The sequence below is a fragment of the Tachysurus fulvidraco genome, chromosome 9 (assembly GCF_022655615.1).
Source record: "Tachysurus fulvidraco isolate hzauxx_2018 chromosome 9, HZAU_PFXX_2.0, whole genome shotgun sequence".
NCBI classification, from domain to species: domain Eukaryota; kingdom Metazoa; phylum Chordata; class Actinopteri; order Siluriformes; family Bagridae; genus Tachysurus; species Tachysurus fulvidraco.
Genome location: NC_062526.1, coordinates 11,910,754 through 11,925,206, shown reverse-complemented (window position 1 = coordinate 11,925,206; position 14,453 = coordinate 11,910,754). Strand labels below are relative to the sequence as shown.

At 37.3% G+C, this 14,453-nt stretch overlaps 1 protein-coding gene across 2 annotated transcripts in view; it reads left to right on the top strand.

Annotated features, from left to right (window-relative positions):
* rxrab (retinoid x receptor, alpha b) overlaps positions 1–14,453 on the top strand; it is a 42,981-nt gene that overhangs the window by 9,968 nt on the left and 18,560 nt on the right. The window contains exons 2-3 of one of the 2 annotated variants that reach the window (XM_027138458.2): positions 2,758–2,889; positions 13,427–13,671. In XM_027138458.2, coding sequence (XP_026994259.1) covers positions 2,758–2,889; positions 13,427–13,671 — 377 coding nt within the window. The remainder of the gene's footprint in view (positions 1–2,757; positions 2,890–13,426; positions 13,672–14,453) is intronic. The other variant, XM_027138459.2, reaches the window with a different exon arrangement.

The following is a 14,453-nucleotide window of genomic DNA, read 5'->3' as shown; positions in this document are numbered from 1 at the left end:
CTCAGAAAACTGATGTGGATCAATGGGACATGCAGAAAAAAGGTCATCATAACAATTGGTTTGTCTAGTTGAAGGTCAGTGCTGTTGTTTTGTCGATGACGCAGCTTTCTCAAACTCACTTAAAATGCTCAAAGAATAAGGTGCATCTGGGAGAGGTGTTAATTAATGCAAACTCTGTGTCAGAAATGCTGATCTTCACCTATTAAGCTAATAATAATAAGATAGGGAGAGAGAGAGAGAGAGAGAGAGAGAGAGAGAGAGAGAGAGAGAGAGAGAGAGAGAGACTGTGTTTCAGCTTCTTAGGGATCACATACAGAACATCTTCATCGTATTTGCTGACTTCATTTTCTGCCTGATTATCTGCAAATTTAGCAAGTTTTAGGTGAAGAAAAATACAATTATAAAAAAAGATTGAAGGTGTGTAAAAGATATTGTGTTTATTTCTAAAGGGATGGCAGAAAAAGGCCACAAAGAAATCTGCAAAATATGACTGGGCTCTGTTTTTTCCCCCTCTATTTTTTCCTGCTGAAGAAAACACCACCAGTTTATTGCCACCAGACTTTGTTTTCCATCTAGCATTCATTAATCTCTCAAAAAGATTCATCTCTCTCGCTCTGAGCCCGAGGGGAAACAGGAAAAGGAAACGCTGTTATACTGACAGCATCAATACGCATCATGAGCCATCATCATGCCTTTTTTTTTAGCATAGGTGAGGAGGTATAGTATTCAGTATTATATAGATATAGTATTCAGCATAGGTGTCTCTATATCTCTCACTCTGTCTCTATCTCTTTCTTTCTCTTTCATGCAGGATTTAGACAGTATCCTCCTATTTCCTTTACACTTTATTGTCTGCTGCAGTTTGTGTGATTTGCATACTGCTTCTTTATCTGTGCTCAGGATCAGGACTGGCAGGAATATGAAAAATATGTATTTCATCTTCCTGAGGCTTAAAGCAGAGCAGTGACTCCAGGCTGATTTAATATGGAAAGTATGTTGTCTACATTGGGAATAAATTTGTGTGCACACCCACAAAAATCCATATCAGTGACAGCAGAGAATTATTTTCTTTCACTTGGAAAACTTAGACTTTTTTTTTATAAGGATTTGTCACAAGCGTTGAAGGAAAGTAATATGGTTATGAAATATGACTTGGAACCATTCTGGTTAATTGGTTAGCTGGACTGAGTCATTGTGCGCGTGTGTGTGTGTGTGTGTGTGTGTGTGTGTGTGTGTGTGTGTGTGTGTGTGTGTGTGTGAGAGAGAGAGAGAGAGAGAGAGAGTGAGAGTCTGGAATCTCAAGGTCAGGAGTTCCTCTTAGGTCTATGGTAACCTCTTCCCTTTCTTTCCCTTCCTCATCATCTCTCTTTCTTCTTTTCTCTTGCTTTTTCACATTTTTTTTTTCTTTTTCTGACGGGGTCTCTTTCCCGCTCTGTTCTTTTTTCGACTCCACACTGTGTGTCTGTTTTTTAGTGTGTAGGGGTACAGTTAGGGGGCTGAGTTCTGCAACTATTTTAAGAATCTGTGGAAGCTGCCTACGTTTATGCGGCCACATCCCTTACTCACTCTCCCTCTGTCTTTCCATCCATTTTTCTTTCTTGCTCTTACAGCATGTATACAAAACAGTTATGCACTGCATAATTCCAATCTAAACAGTCAAGAATTCCCAGGAAATCCACAAACTCTATTAGGAGGATGTAGATAAAGCTGATGAAAAAGGTATATTTGCGTTGTGTGTGCGTGTGTGCAGCAAAAGGTTCACGCCTGAATGAGTTTATTTGAATTGCTACAAAGACCATTTGTCTTTAGGTTTAACTTAGTTAAATCATTAGAGGTACCACTTGTAATTAATTATAGTGTCTTTGTGATTTGCTATTCTTCCTAAGGTTCCTTTTTTCTAAGCATTTTTTGTTATTTTTCTGGCCCAGAAATTCACCCTGTCTAAGCAAAGACATTAAAGTGTAAGCTTGTATTACAACTTCTGTAAGTTTGATGAGCAAATAATTTACTAGTTTCACATAATTATTAAACGATATAATAGATACAGAACCCTCTGAAAGACTCCACATGCTGATCTAATTAATTACTATGAGTAATGCCACTGGAGCCTTCACTTCTCTCATCTCTAATACAGCTCGGAGGCAGACAGAAGCCTATTAGACAATGTTGTGTAATCACAAGCCCGTTCGATAATTGATGCCGGTCCACCCCAGCTTCATTCCTTAAGCTTAATCGTGTGGACTATAGAAGAACGGATTTTTTTTATGACATTCATGATCTATTGTCCTGGTCTTTGACCTTGAGATCGATCGCCCTGGAAACGAGATGCAACAGTGGAAATAAAGGATTCTGTTCTGAGTGAGGCCTCTAGTGAGGCTTGTAAATACAAGCTTTAAAAGAGAAAAACATCCCAGAGGCTCATAAAGGAAGCTTCCAGTGCTTGTTCTCTCTCTCTGTGTGTGTGTGTGTGTGTGTGTGTGTGTGTGTGTGTGTGTGTGTGTGTGTGTGTGTGTGTGTGTGTGTGTCACACGCTGTGAATGTTCTGATTTAAAAGGGAGATGCAGACAGGTACACATTGCATTAGCCTGTAAATAATTCATCTCCAATTAAAGATATCTTTATAGAATATTTTCTGGATTATATTTTGTTATAGTTTTGTGTGCTTTGGTATTGGAACAGCACATACAAATTGAGCATGACTGTCTGTTTTTGGAAGAGTGTGACTCTCACCTGCATCCTCTTGTGTCACACACCCAGGGTTCCTGAAAAGCCCGTGTTCAGTAGCGCCGCCCTGTGTGCAGGGCCGGTTGGGCGATGCTGGCAGCTCGCCTTCGGGCTGCTACTGCTTCACGGGCACATGCCCACTGCACCATCGCAGGATATCCACAGGTACAGAACACACACATGCATACACACACATGCATACACACACATTCAGAAACACATATCTCTACCTGTGTGCAGAAGTACATCTAAAAGATAAGGTTGGTGTGTTTTGCCACTAACCAGACCGGCTCTGCTGTTTAGTGTCACACCTACAGTACTGTCTTCTGCTGCATTTCTGTCTTGTTTTTTTTTTTTTTAGAAGGAGTCTATGTATTTTAAACGGAAGCCTCCTTAGTAATTAGAGCTGCTGTAAACATTTATGATTTATACTTCCCTTGAGACAACTCATTGCATGCTATTACAATTACTCATTGTCATAAATCAATGAGAAAGACAACCTCTAGCTACAGGGTAAATCCTTGAAAGTCTGTTTTCATGTAGTTAGATGGTGTCACGGCAGATTTGTAGGCATGAGAGCAGAAACACAAAAGAAAACTTTCCATTATAAACATGTTGCAGCAAAGCCCAGGATACTCTCTCTTCCTTTTCTCTTCTTTAATGGAAGTGTTTTTTTAATATAATCTTGTTTTAAATAGTTTAACTGTACACAATAATATTTTTTGTCAAAAACAAACAAAAAAAAAATTTATATACACAATATACAATATTTATGCACTTTATAAACTTTAGTGACTATAAATACTGAGTTAGTCGAGTACATTAATATAAAATAAAAGTTTAACAAGTGTAATTTCTTTAGAAAAATTTATTTTGGTTTGATTATTGTGGTTGCACTGGCATTACAAGTTTCAAGATATATTTTTTATGCGATTTTTAATTATTTTAGGATTTAAAAAATAGATATTTAATTAATTTATGGTGGTATAGCTATGGAAAAGTCACTCCACAACTGGAATGGGTATTATACTAAATGTAGCAGTGACACTATTAAACCAATGGTTACATTAATAAATTTGTTTACATTCGTATTTGAATGCCAACTGTTGCCTAAACAAGTACAGACAAGTCCAGCGGGTTTACAGAATTACAGTCAATATACATACCAAGTTTAACAACACCTTACTTGTGCCTTGAATAGTTAGAGACATTTTTGACAGAGATTACGTGTGTGTGTAAGTGTGTGTGTTGTATGTATCATGTCATTATGATCCAATAGAGTCTAATCTGATTGTTTAGAAGGCCCAAGACTTTTGTGCTTGAGACACACTGAAGACATTTAGAAGTAGAGCTCATGAGCAGAAAAATAAAGGCAGATCCACATGATGCAGACCATAAGCAGAATCAGAGGAATAGATTCGAATTTGCAAAGAAACACAACGGCATGCCACAAAAGTTGTGGAACCAAAATTTCTCTCTACCAAAGTGATGAAAAGGTCAAAGTATGAAGGAAGAAAGTTTCGTGATCCAATACATACTGGTTCTTGAGTCAAGAACGTGGAGGTGGTGTCATGGCTTTGTGTTGCATGGCTGCATCTGGAACAGACTCACTAATCTTTATTGATGATGTAACTTGTGAGAGGAAGCAGAATGAAATAAAGTCTAGAGAAATATATTGGCTGTCAGCTTACAGAGAAATGCATCCAATGTTTTTAAGGAAAACTCATCATTTGGCAAAACAATGACTCAAAACACACTGGCAGCATAGCAAAGGACTTCGTCAGGGGAAAATGTGTAAGGTTTACGACTGAAAAAATGAATAACCAGACCTTAAGCCATGTGAACAGCATTTTACTTCCTGAAGATGAGAATGAAGGAATAAATCTCCATGAATCAAACAACTCAAAAAGGGAAAAGCTTTTATTGCATTTAACTGTATAAATATAACTGTTAAATGCAATAAAAGCTTTTCCCTTTTTGAGTTGTTTGATTCATGGAGATTTATTCCTTCATTAAAGTTGTTGCATCAAAGAGACATGCACCAAATATTGTTTTATTTACGTTGGTCTGTTCCAATACCTTTGATCAATGAAAAAGTCTGCCGATAATGGTGCTATGTTCTAAGTTTTTTAACACATCTAGAAGTAAATATCAGGAAATGAAAGCTGAAATTTGCACTTATCAACTCAATAATCTCTTCAGTGTATGTCAAAAACAAAACAATGGCTTGGTGTTCAAATGCATTTGGAGGGGCCTGTAGCCTGTGCCTTATTTAAGAGGTTTTAGTCTGAGCATCAGCCACCTCATAGCTCCAGTGTCCATGCTTCAATCTTGAGTTTGGGTTATTGTCTGGGTAGTTTTGTGGACTGGCTACATTAATAGGTTCCAGATCCATCATGACTCTTACCAGGAAAAAACAGTTTCTCAACAACGAATGAATGAATGAATGAATGAATGAATGGCTTAGAGGTTAGCACGTTTGCCTCACACCTCCAGGGTTGGAGGTTCGATTCCCGCCTCCGCCTTGTGTGTGTGGAGTTTGCATGTTCTCCCTGCGATGGGTTGGCACTCCGTCCAGGGTGTATCCTGCCTTGATGCCTGAGATAGGCATAGGCTCCCCGTGACCTGAGAAGTTCGGATAAGCGGTAGAAGATGAGTGAATGAATTGATGGATGGATGGCCGGATGGATGGATATTTGAATGAATGAATAACAATTCCAAACTTTATATTTGATGAAGCAGATATTACACTTGCCATTTTACCTCTCAAAATGAACTTTATTCAAAATTAAATGGTCAGATGTGCATTCAAGTTATATCAAATATTTATGGTTTTAATGCTAAAATTCAAGTTTGATTCAGTAAATTATTAGTTTTAAATACGTAAAATTGTTTTGCCTGAAGATCATTCATTTGATTGAATTAAACATAATTGAAACATTGACAGTGTATCACAGCCTAAATATGATGTATCTTAATATATTAATAAATATATCTTTCTCTAATATTGCACTGGTTTCTTCAACCCAGACAAAAAAGATGTCGTGTGTGTGTGTGTGTGTGTGTGTGTGTGTGTGTGTGTGTGTGTGTGTGTGTGTGTGTGTGTTTGTGTGTGTGTGTGTATTTGTGTGTGTGTGTGTGTGTGTGTGTGTGTGTATTTGTGTGTGTGTGTGTGTGTGTATGTGTGTTATAAAGTGCCTGCTTGTATGCTATTAGCTTGTGAAAAAAAGTATTCTTAGGAACCTTTTATATTCCTGTAGCCTTTATTGACTGTCCAAAAATTGGACCATTCCACTATTTTTCCAATAGTGAAGAAAGATTGTTTCATTGTACAAGTGAATTAACACATTTCACAATAAATCAAAACAAATAAAGTAAATATGCAGTAAAGGATCATTGATGACAGCTTTACACACTCTTGGCATACAGCCAGCAATCTAGGATGCTCTTTCAACACAACTCATGTAGTTCACATACATTCTACCGAGTAAGAATGTACAGTATGTGTCAAGTCAACTATCAATCTTATGGTCTAAGGGAGAAGAGTATCTTTTATTAACTCTTTGTAATTTCTATATTTAGTCTTACGAAGTAGGCATGAAGTATGAGAAATGGTAAATTATCTGCCTTTTGTTGTGAATAAAACAAAGCTTGCTGGGAAAAGCAACCGAGGCTCAAGCAAAACATAGCATGACTGAACTCTCATCCTGACTCTGATGTGGTGTATTTGCTAATTCAGCCTTGCTTTATTATTGTAGAAATTGTAGGGGAGAACACTTACTAGTATTCAGGTCAATGAGGAATCACCTGTCATGAAACTGATTAAGCAGTTAGCATGAAGTGAGCTGCATGAATGCAAAGAAAAGCTAGCAAAAAGTTAGTACAAAATGAGCTCTATGCTACAGTCCTGTCATTGCTATAAGAGCATGAGAGAGGTATGGAAAGACAGAGAGAGAGCTGGCAAATGGAAAAGATTATCCAATGGAATGTCTGGACTGACCTCAAAAAGAGCAAACATGCCAGAGAGCCAATAGGATTGTGTGTTTAGCGTTGAGCTAATTTTTTCCTGATGATTGCAGTCGCCATTTCTATAAAACTGAATTTGTGTGAAAGGCTGAACAGAGCACAGCAGAGCTTACAAATGGTACATGTTGGTAGAATTTAAGTGACAGATGCCTGGAAGACGAATCGCAACATAATTTGCTGGCATTTCCTTTTAGGCGTTCAATGCAAAATGAGTGTCTTCTGTGGTTTGTGGAAGCAGGGATGCAACATGCTTTGGCCTCTCTAATTTAAACTGTTATAAACACAGTGACCATGTAATATCAGTGATGTTTACGATAATATTATTCTAGTATTTTAGCTGTTCAGTTTTCAGGTGCATGAGGAAGGGAGGCTTAAAGGAAACTATCAAATGTAGGCTTTTATCAGTAGTAATCAGGTTTCAAAGCCTATCTGAGCACTGTGTCTTACTTGATGAACAGTCACACTGAAATGCTCTCTTATTTCTCATATGTTTTCTCTTTCCAGCCGATTACCTGCCTGTTTGCAAAGCTTATCTTCTGTAAATTTAATAGATTTACAGGCAAAATGTAAAATGCAGCTTTCAGTCACTGTAGTTGGATTGTGTCATAATGACTTGTGTAGGATACTGGGGTTTATAATTTAATGTAGTCCCTGATATCACAAGGGTGGACTAGTTCTAAATAAGCGAAAGCTCCAGTGTGCTGCCCAGTCCCATTCTATGCCAGGCTATAAAATCATTTACGTGGGATTAACGGCAACATCTAATAAAACTCCACTGAAACATATATTGGTAACTGCATTAATGGACTGTAAAGGAGTAAAGAAGTAGCTCAATCCACTGGAATGGTGACTTTATGCAGCCTTACTCTTTATCCTGTCCTGATAACGTCTCTGTTGATGAAGCATATCCTATTTGTGCCTTCAGCACAAAGGTAGAAAGTCTTTGGCTGACATTCTCGCTATGAAAAGCGGTGCTCTCCTTTCACACTGAAAGCTGTTTTTTTTTTTTTTGAGGCTGGATATTCTCTTGTTCATTTCGTTTAAACATTGGGTTGTGCCCAATATACAGTTTTTCTGCTGTACTGTGCTATATTATGTCATTATTTCTACATCCAGATTTTGCAAATATTGTCTAACATTCTTACTAGCTGATTAGTAGTTCAATATTATATATTAGTTCCTACCAATAGTCAGACTACAGCCAATACATAGCACACAATACATCATCAAGGTGCTCTGTAATAGTAATATATTAACCCACTGTAGAGTGATACGTGAAAGTCAATAAGGAGCTTTTTCTTTCTCTTGTTGTTAGGTGAGAGAAATGAATAAAAGCCTGATGACTGTTACTTCAAAAGACATCCGAATCTGCTAGAAGGGTGGTGATTTATAAACCCTTGTACCAACCAGATGCTATGTATTTTGGCTGCTAGATAACACAAAATATGCTGTTTATTCTGTTTATGTTCAGAGCTACACTGTAGAAATATTCACAAAAGCATTACACATATTAATGAACAATCACACTTGGGTATGAAATCAGTGAAGAGGTCTAAATCCGGTTCCAAGAAACAGAGAGCAAGTAATTTAAGTCTGATTACTTGGTTTGACGAACAAAAAGAAAATAAACACATCACGTTATACCAAAATATTTTATACTAGATGTTTGTACATTTGCTTAAACATTTATATGCTGCTGGGTCTGTGTTCTCTATACTTGGTAAAAGAGTTTTAGCCGTGCATGCTTCTCGGCCAGTCAGATTAATAGGTGTGAAAGTGCCATGAAAGGATAAAACATTCTGACGGTTAAGTACACCATATTATTGACCTGTTTGTAAGAAGAGGGATTTTCAGGTATCATTCAGTTATTCATGCTTCCTGTCCTAGGACTGGCTAGTAGCTCTTATTCATTAACAGTCAATAGGGCAGTTGAGAAGCCAGAAAAATACAAAAAAAAAGATATATATTTTATCAATTTTATCTTTTATGTTCTTTACTGTGGATTATACTGAATAAAACAGCTGTAATACTCCCTGTCCTTATGGCTGTTCGCACCGGCCCCACACTGATACATGAGATGTTTTCATCTTTTTCAACACAGCTATGTTTTACCCCAGAGATATAACATTGCATAAATGTATAGCTGGTGTCTCTGTTTATCTTGAGAAAGTGTGTTGCTATCTGTTCATTGCTCAACAAGCGTGTCCAAATGAGAAGTGTCAGATAGCACAGTATACAGGTCTTTTATATAGTGAAGGTACTGTTTTTTGTTGTATTACCACATTTATCAGATAATGTACTCTTATTAACTTATAAATGCTTTATATATTCAATATACTTTTATTATGTTATAGCTAGTACTGCTCTAAATCCAGATTGTCCACCGTGTTAGGTGTGTTAGAGACACTACTCTGTTCTTAGAAGCTCTTTCATAATAGAACATATTACAGCTAGTTAAGCCAGATGTACCGTATACCAGCATGACAAGAGCTTAATTACACTTTATGTAGTGGTAAAAAAAAGTCTGTGCAAGACTGCTTTTTACACTGTAGGATCAAAATTATCAGTCAGGCTTGTCGTTCAGACTGTTCCGATGGACCACTTAAAAGTAAAATATGTCAGGTGCCACAGATCACAGTCATTTTTATTCCAAGCAGATCTTCACTGATCATACAACCATAGACTTTCTGTCAGCTCCAGATGCTCACAAATCACGAAAGGGAAGAGAATCATTCATTTTTTAGATACTTTAAACACTTTCTCTGTGAACCAAAGATAAAAACGAGAACACCACCCAGTTCAACACACCAGGGACAAAAATAAAAGCATTTTTTTCTGGAAAGATTGTACTTTTTAATTGTCTGCATTGGATGTCATTGAAGTGTTATCCAGACAATCCTCAAGGATGCAATTATACAGTTAGAAAATGGTAGCTGTTCAAACTCTGTTCTCTGATTTTTTTTATTCTTGATTTTGAGAATGTTCCTTTGGTAAGTTTTTGGGTTTGAACTTCTATAGTATAATTGACCCCATTATCTGTTGAGTCATATATAATAGAGACAACTGTAATATGCAGTGCAAAAAGATTACATTTGGATCAGTACATCTCCTGTACATCACACTATCTGTTCAAGAATCAGGTGGTTCATGTCTGCTACCAGATGGTCCACATGCCTAGAAAGTGATTACACTAGTGGGTTAGGTCAGCAAAAGCCTGACTTCTGCCCCAGTGTTGTGTGTCAACACACTTAGTAATATGTATTATATCCAGGGAATGCTAGAAAGTGCCACAGAGTTCTGTAGTGTTCTCCAGAAAATGTTAGAATGCATGAAGAAATGCATTCAAATGGCAGAAGAGAAGTCCTCAACAAAGGGAAATACTGTATGACAGTATTTATTGTACTTTGTGGAATTTAAGTGTTTTTTTCTGCCTTGCCTTGTGAGGATCAACACAAGCAGCTTGTAACACCTACAGTATTTATGCTACAAAACAACAGTTTTATTCACTTTTAAATCAAGAATCTCATTTTATTTGTTTTTGTTCATCTTTATATTGAGGCAGAAAAGTAATTAGAGCAAAATAATTTTCTGTTGTAAGTCCTTACTACACTCTCTGAGCTTAAACTGTGATTAAGGTACATTATCTACAATGCTGCAATAAGCCAAAACTTCACATCATGCAGTCACACGGTCTTCAGTAGCTGGGAGGCAGAGATCACAAGGTTCTATATAAGTGTATATGGAGATACGGATTTGTGGTGTGGATATGTGGCTATTTCTGGTTATATTTCAACTCTTTCGAAAGAAAAGCATATACATGCAAAATCAGTTAGTTGTCTTTGACTCTGATCATTTCCTCAATGTCTCTGCTATGAAAGGTTGATACAGTCACTAGTGTCAGCTCATTAGGAGCAGAAACTCTAGCGTTGATGTATCTTCCAGCGTTCCAATAAAGGTCAGTATTGAAGCAACACGTTTCTTGATCTTGTCTCTGTCTCCACACACAGCCATGTACGCACTGAACAGCATCACTGTCACTGGTTTATTAACTCACACTGACGGTAATTAAGCAGTAATAGACTCTATGAATGGAGTGCATATCTGTACCAGTTGTGCACAGTTCTGTTTATGCGCTGTTTATCTATCTGTAGGCATTTGTAAGTGATCAAGTAAACACTTTGCATGACTGTATTTATTCAGCATTTCAGTTTAGATCACTCTGTTTGTATAGCACAGGGAGATAATTTTCCTTCTTGATGCTCACATTGTCCTGCTTGACTATAGCCAGAGCTGAGATGTTATTTATAGTGTCGTGTTAAATGGAGCAGCAGGTTTCAGTGTGTCTTTAAGCCTCTGTTTTGATTTGTGAAAATGCTGTAATGAACACTGCGGATAAAGGAAGGATCTCTAGTTTCTGTACAAATCATAAATGTCAGCTGCTCATTGAAGGTTTCCTACTATTATGGTATCTTAAAAGAAATTTCTCTACTTGCATGGCTTTCTTTAAACCCATTGTTCCATCATTGATTCTATGAGCATGGTAATGATGGAAAGCTGTGCTTATAAGACAGGATTTCTTTCTATAGAGAGTGTGTGGAGACTAATGAGTTGTCCATGTGTTGTTTATGATATAGAGGAGTTCCAGAGCTCTGCTCCATGACTGTTTACATTCACCGACTGTGTGAATGCACACTTTTGTGTGGGGCTACCTGCACCCTTGAGACGTGTAATGTGTGCCTGGAGAGGTGAAGAGTTGGCCGAGAGCCAACAGGGCCCAAAGGATATCCATGCTAGTTTGGGATTTAATGAGTTTCCATGCTATTGGAAAATCACTGCATGCTGCACAGGACACTGTGGAGAAAAAAGACTAAGCGCAGTGTGCAACTGTGCAATGTGCAAATATGGCCTTTTAGTCAAGCTGTTGAAACATTTCAGCAATGCGTGTGCTCGATGTGGTGTGCAAACAGACAGACAGACAGACAGACAGTCCATCTGACACACACATACACTCACACACATACACACAGCAAAAGGCTGCAATACAGTCTGTGGGGTGTTCAGTTGGCAGCTACAGCTCCTGGTAGAAGTCCAAACTGACATTACTAGCGTATAATGTAACAGTGTGTGCTGGCTCTTACTGTGCTTCACACTTCAGATGTCTTTTTACATACAGCATTTTGTGTGGAATATCCAATTACTGTACAGGGAGGTCTGTTGATTACAGGCCATACAACAACCATTATTTGTTCTTTTAGATTTAGACAAAAACAGAATGTTAAAAAAAAATGCAAAAACGTCTTGGTTTTATTTAGTGTTCACAATGCACTATGTAATTTAGTTTTAAAGTTTTTACTTTTTTAATACTATTTACACTGTTATACTCTTTAGCTGAATGGAAAAAAGTGTTTTAAAGCTTTTCTTAGCTCTCATTTAAACAAAAATGTAGGGTAAGGATAATATTTTGTAAATCTGTACTATTTGTACACTGACACATCTTTCAAAGCAATGTATGCATTATCCACCCCCCCCCCCCCCGTTTCATAATGTAAACTGTAAAAATGTCAATATCGATAAACGAGGGACTCAAAATTTATCACACAAAATGTAAATGAGACAAAAATGTAAATGTATTAAAATACAGAACATATACACATGTAATGCAAGCCAAACATAATCCCTTTTTGTTAGAAGGACATGAGATCAGTAGTATCGCATCAGATGATAAATGCTTGAGGATGTTAACATTGTGTCCTTCAGAAACCTCATTAGTGATCTGCATTAAATGTTGAAGTGTCAGTTTTACCATCTCTTCTGTTTCAAAATGTTAATGTATTTACCATAATCATGCTAATAGCTTTTAACTCACTGGCCACTATGTGAAATTCTTAATTTCTTAACTCTTAATTAATAATACCATAACAACAAGCTGGATAGAAATGAGTCAAAGAGATGCATCTCTTTATTTTGTCTCAGAGAATGCACAAGATTGTGTTGGATTGCTTGATGTGATCAACAAATATTGTATTATTCACTAGACAATCATTTAGTTCAGATAGCATGCCAATTTGTTGTATGTCTGTAAAGTACAAATTACAAAATAGTGCCTTAGGGTCCTGTGAGGGTTTTAATGAGGGTTCTGTGAGGGTTTAGACTGATACACTAGTTACAACTGAAGTGGTTTGCATTGGGTTACGGAGGTTCTGTAGTCTATGTTAAAAAAACAACAACAATAAATTAGGTTCGATTAATGCAGAAGGATATTTAACCATAATATCTGATCTTTTTTTTGTCCATATTGTTTAGCTCTAGTTTATTACCAGTGATGCGTCCACTTGTTTCAACACAATCAACAGGATCATGATTTACCGTTTAAATGTATGTGGACATACATACACAATAAGATCTTATAATGATCCGGGTGTGTGTTCACGGTGTGTGTGTTCACTGCTGTGTGTGCACTTTGGATGGGTCAAATGCAGAGAATGAATTCTGAGTATGGGTCACCATACTTAGCCGTATGTCACGTCACTTTCACTTTCACTTAATGATCATGCTCTGAATTGTTAACCCAAAAGTTGACATCTGTTAGACAGTACTTATTTTGCTAGGTGTATCAAATTTGCTTCTTTTATCTTTTTAATTTTTAACATTTTCTCTCTACCTCTCTTTTCCCTAGACTCATCAGGCCAGCAGTCCTCGTCTCCTCTGAGCTCCCCGACTGGTCACCGTTCTGTTGGCCCTCACGCACTTCACCCATCCCTGCTCACCCCGTCTTCCATAGGCTCCACACCGGGTCAGCTTCACTCACCCATCAATGGCCTAACATCACCCTTCCCTGTCATCAGCTCAGCCATGGGTCATCCCTCCATCACAGGGCCTTCCAGCACCAGTATGGCCTTCGGACCTAGTCTCAGTCCACAAGTAAGTGTCTTATAATGTTCTTTGTAGGATAATGGGTAAATCATCTTTATCCTTTTATCAGCACACATTTTTATTGTGTTTGATATTTTATTGTGACTGATTCTACTAAGATTTATTGTAATTGTTGAGAACATGGGACATAAATCAAATAAACAGTGTCTACACACACACACACACACACACACACACACACACACACACACACACACACACACACACACACACAGAGTTTAATATTTCTTTCAGATGTTTGTGTTTTTAGTCAGTTTGAAATGATAGTTTATTGTGGACAGATTTAACATAGAAAAATACTAGTCCTCATAAAAGTTTGTGGTGTTATTGGATTGGTGTCAAGTAGTGAAGGCACCGAATATGAAAAGGATTTTATGACACACTGTAAAAAGCAAACAAAGAAAAAAATACAGAAATTTCCAAATTATGTAATTCTACATTTTAGTCGTATTGCAAGCTTGGTTTGCTTTCCAAGAAGCATTAACTTTGCATAGTCTGATTATTGTATCAAATATATGGATCATTAACATAAATTAGAATTGTGTGCCATAAATAATAATTGTGTGCAATAATTGTCATGTTTGTGTTGTGCTAGTGGGTGAATAAACAGCACAGAGACTGAAAAGATTTTGTGAAATGTTGAGGACATTCATTAACAACCGGCCCAATATGTCTCCTAACCTGTTAAAGCTTTACAGAGTTCTGTCGAGATGAAGTGAGATATTTTCCGTAAACTCACACATGTGAACTGGAGGTTTAGCGCTGCTGTG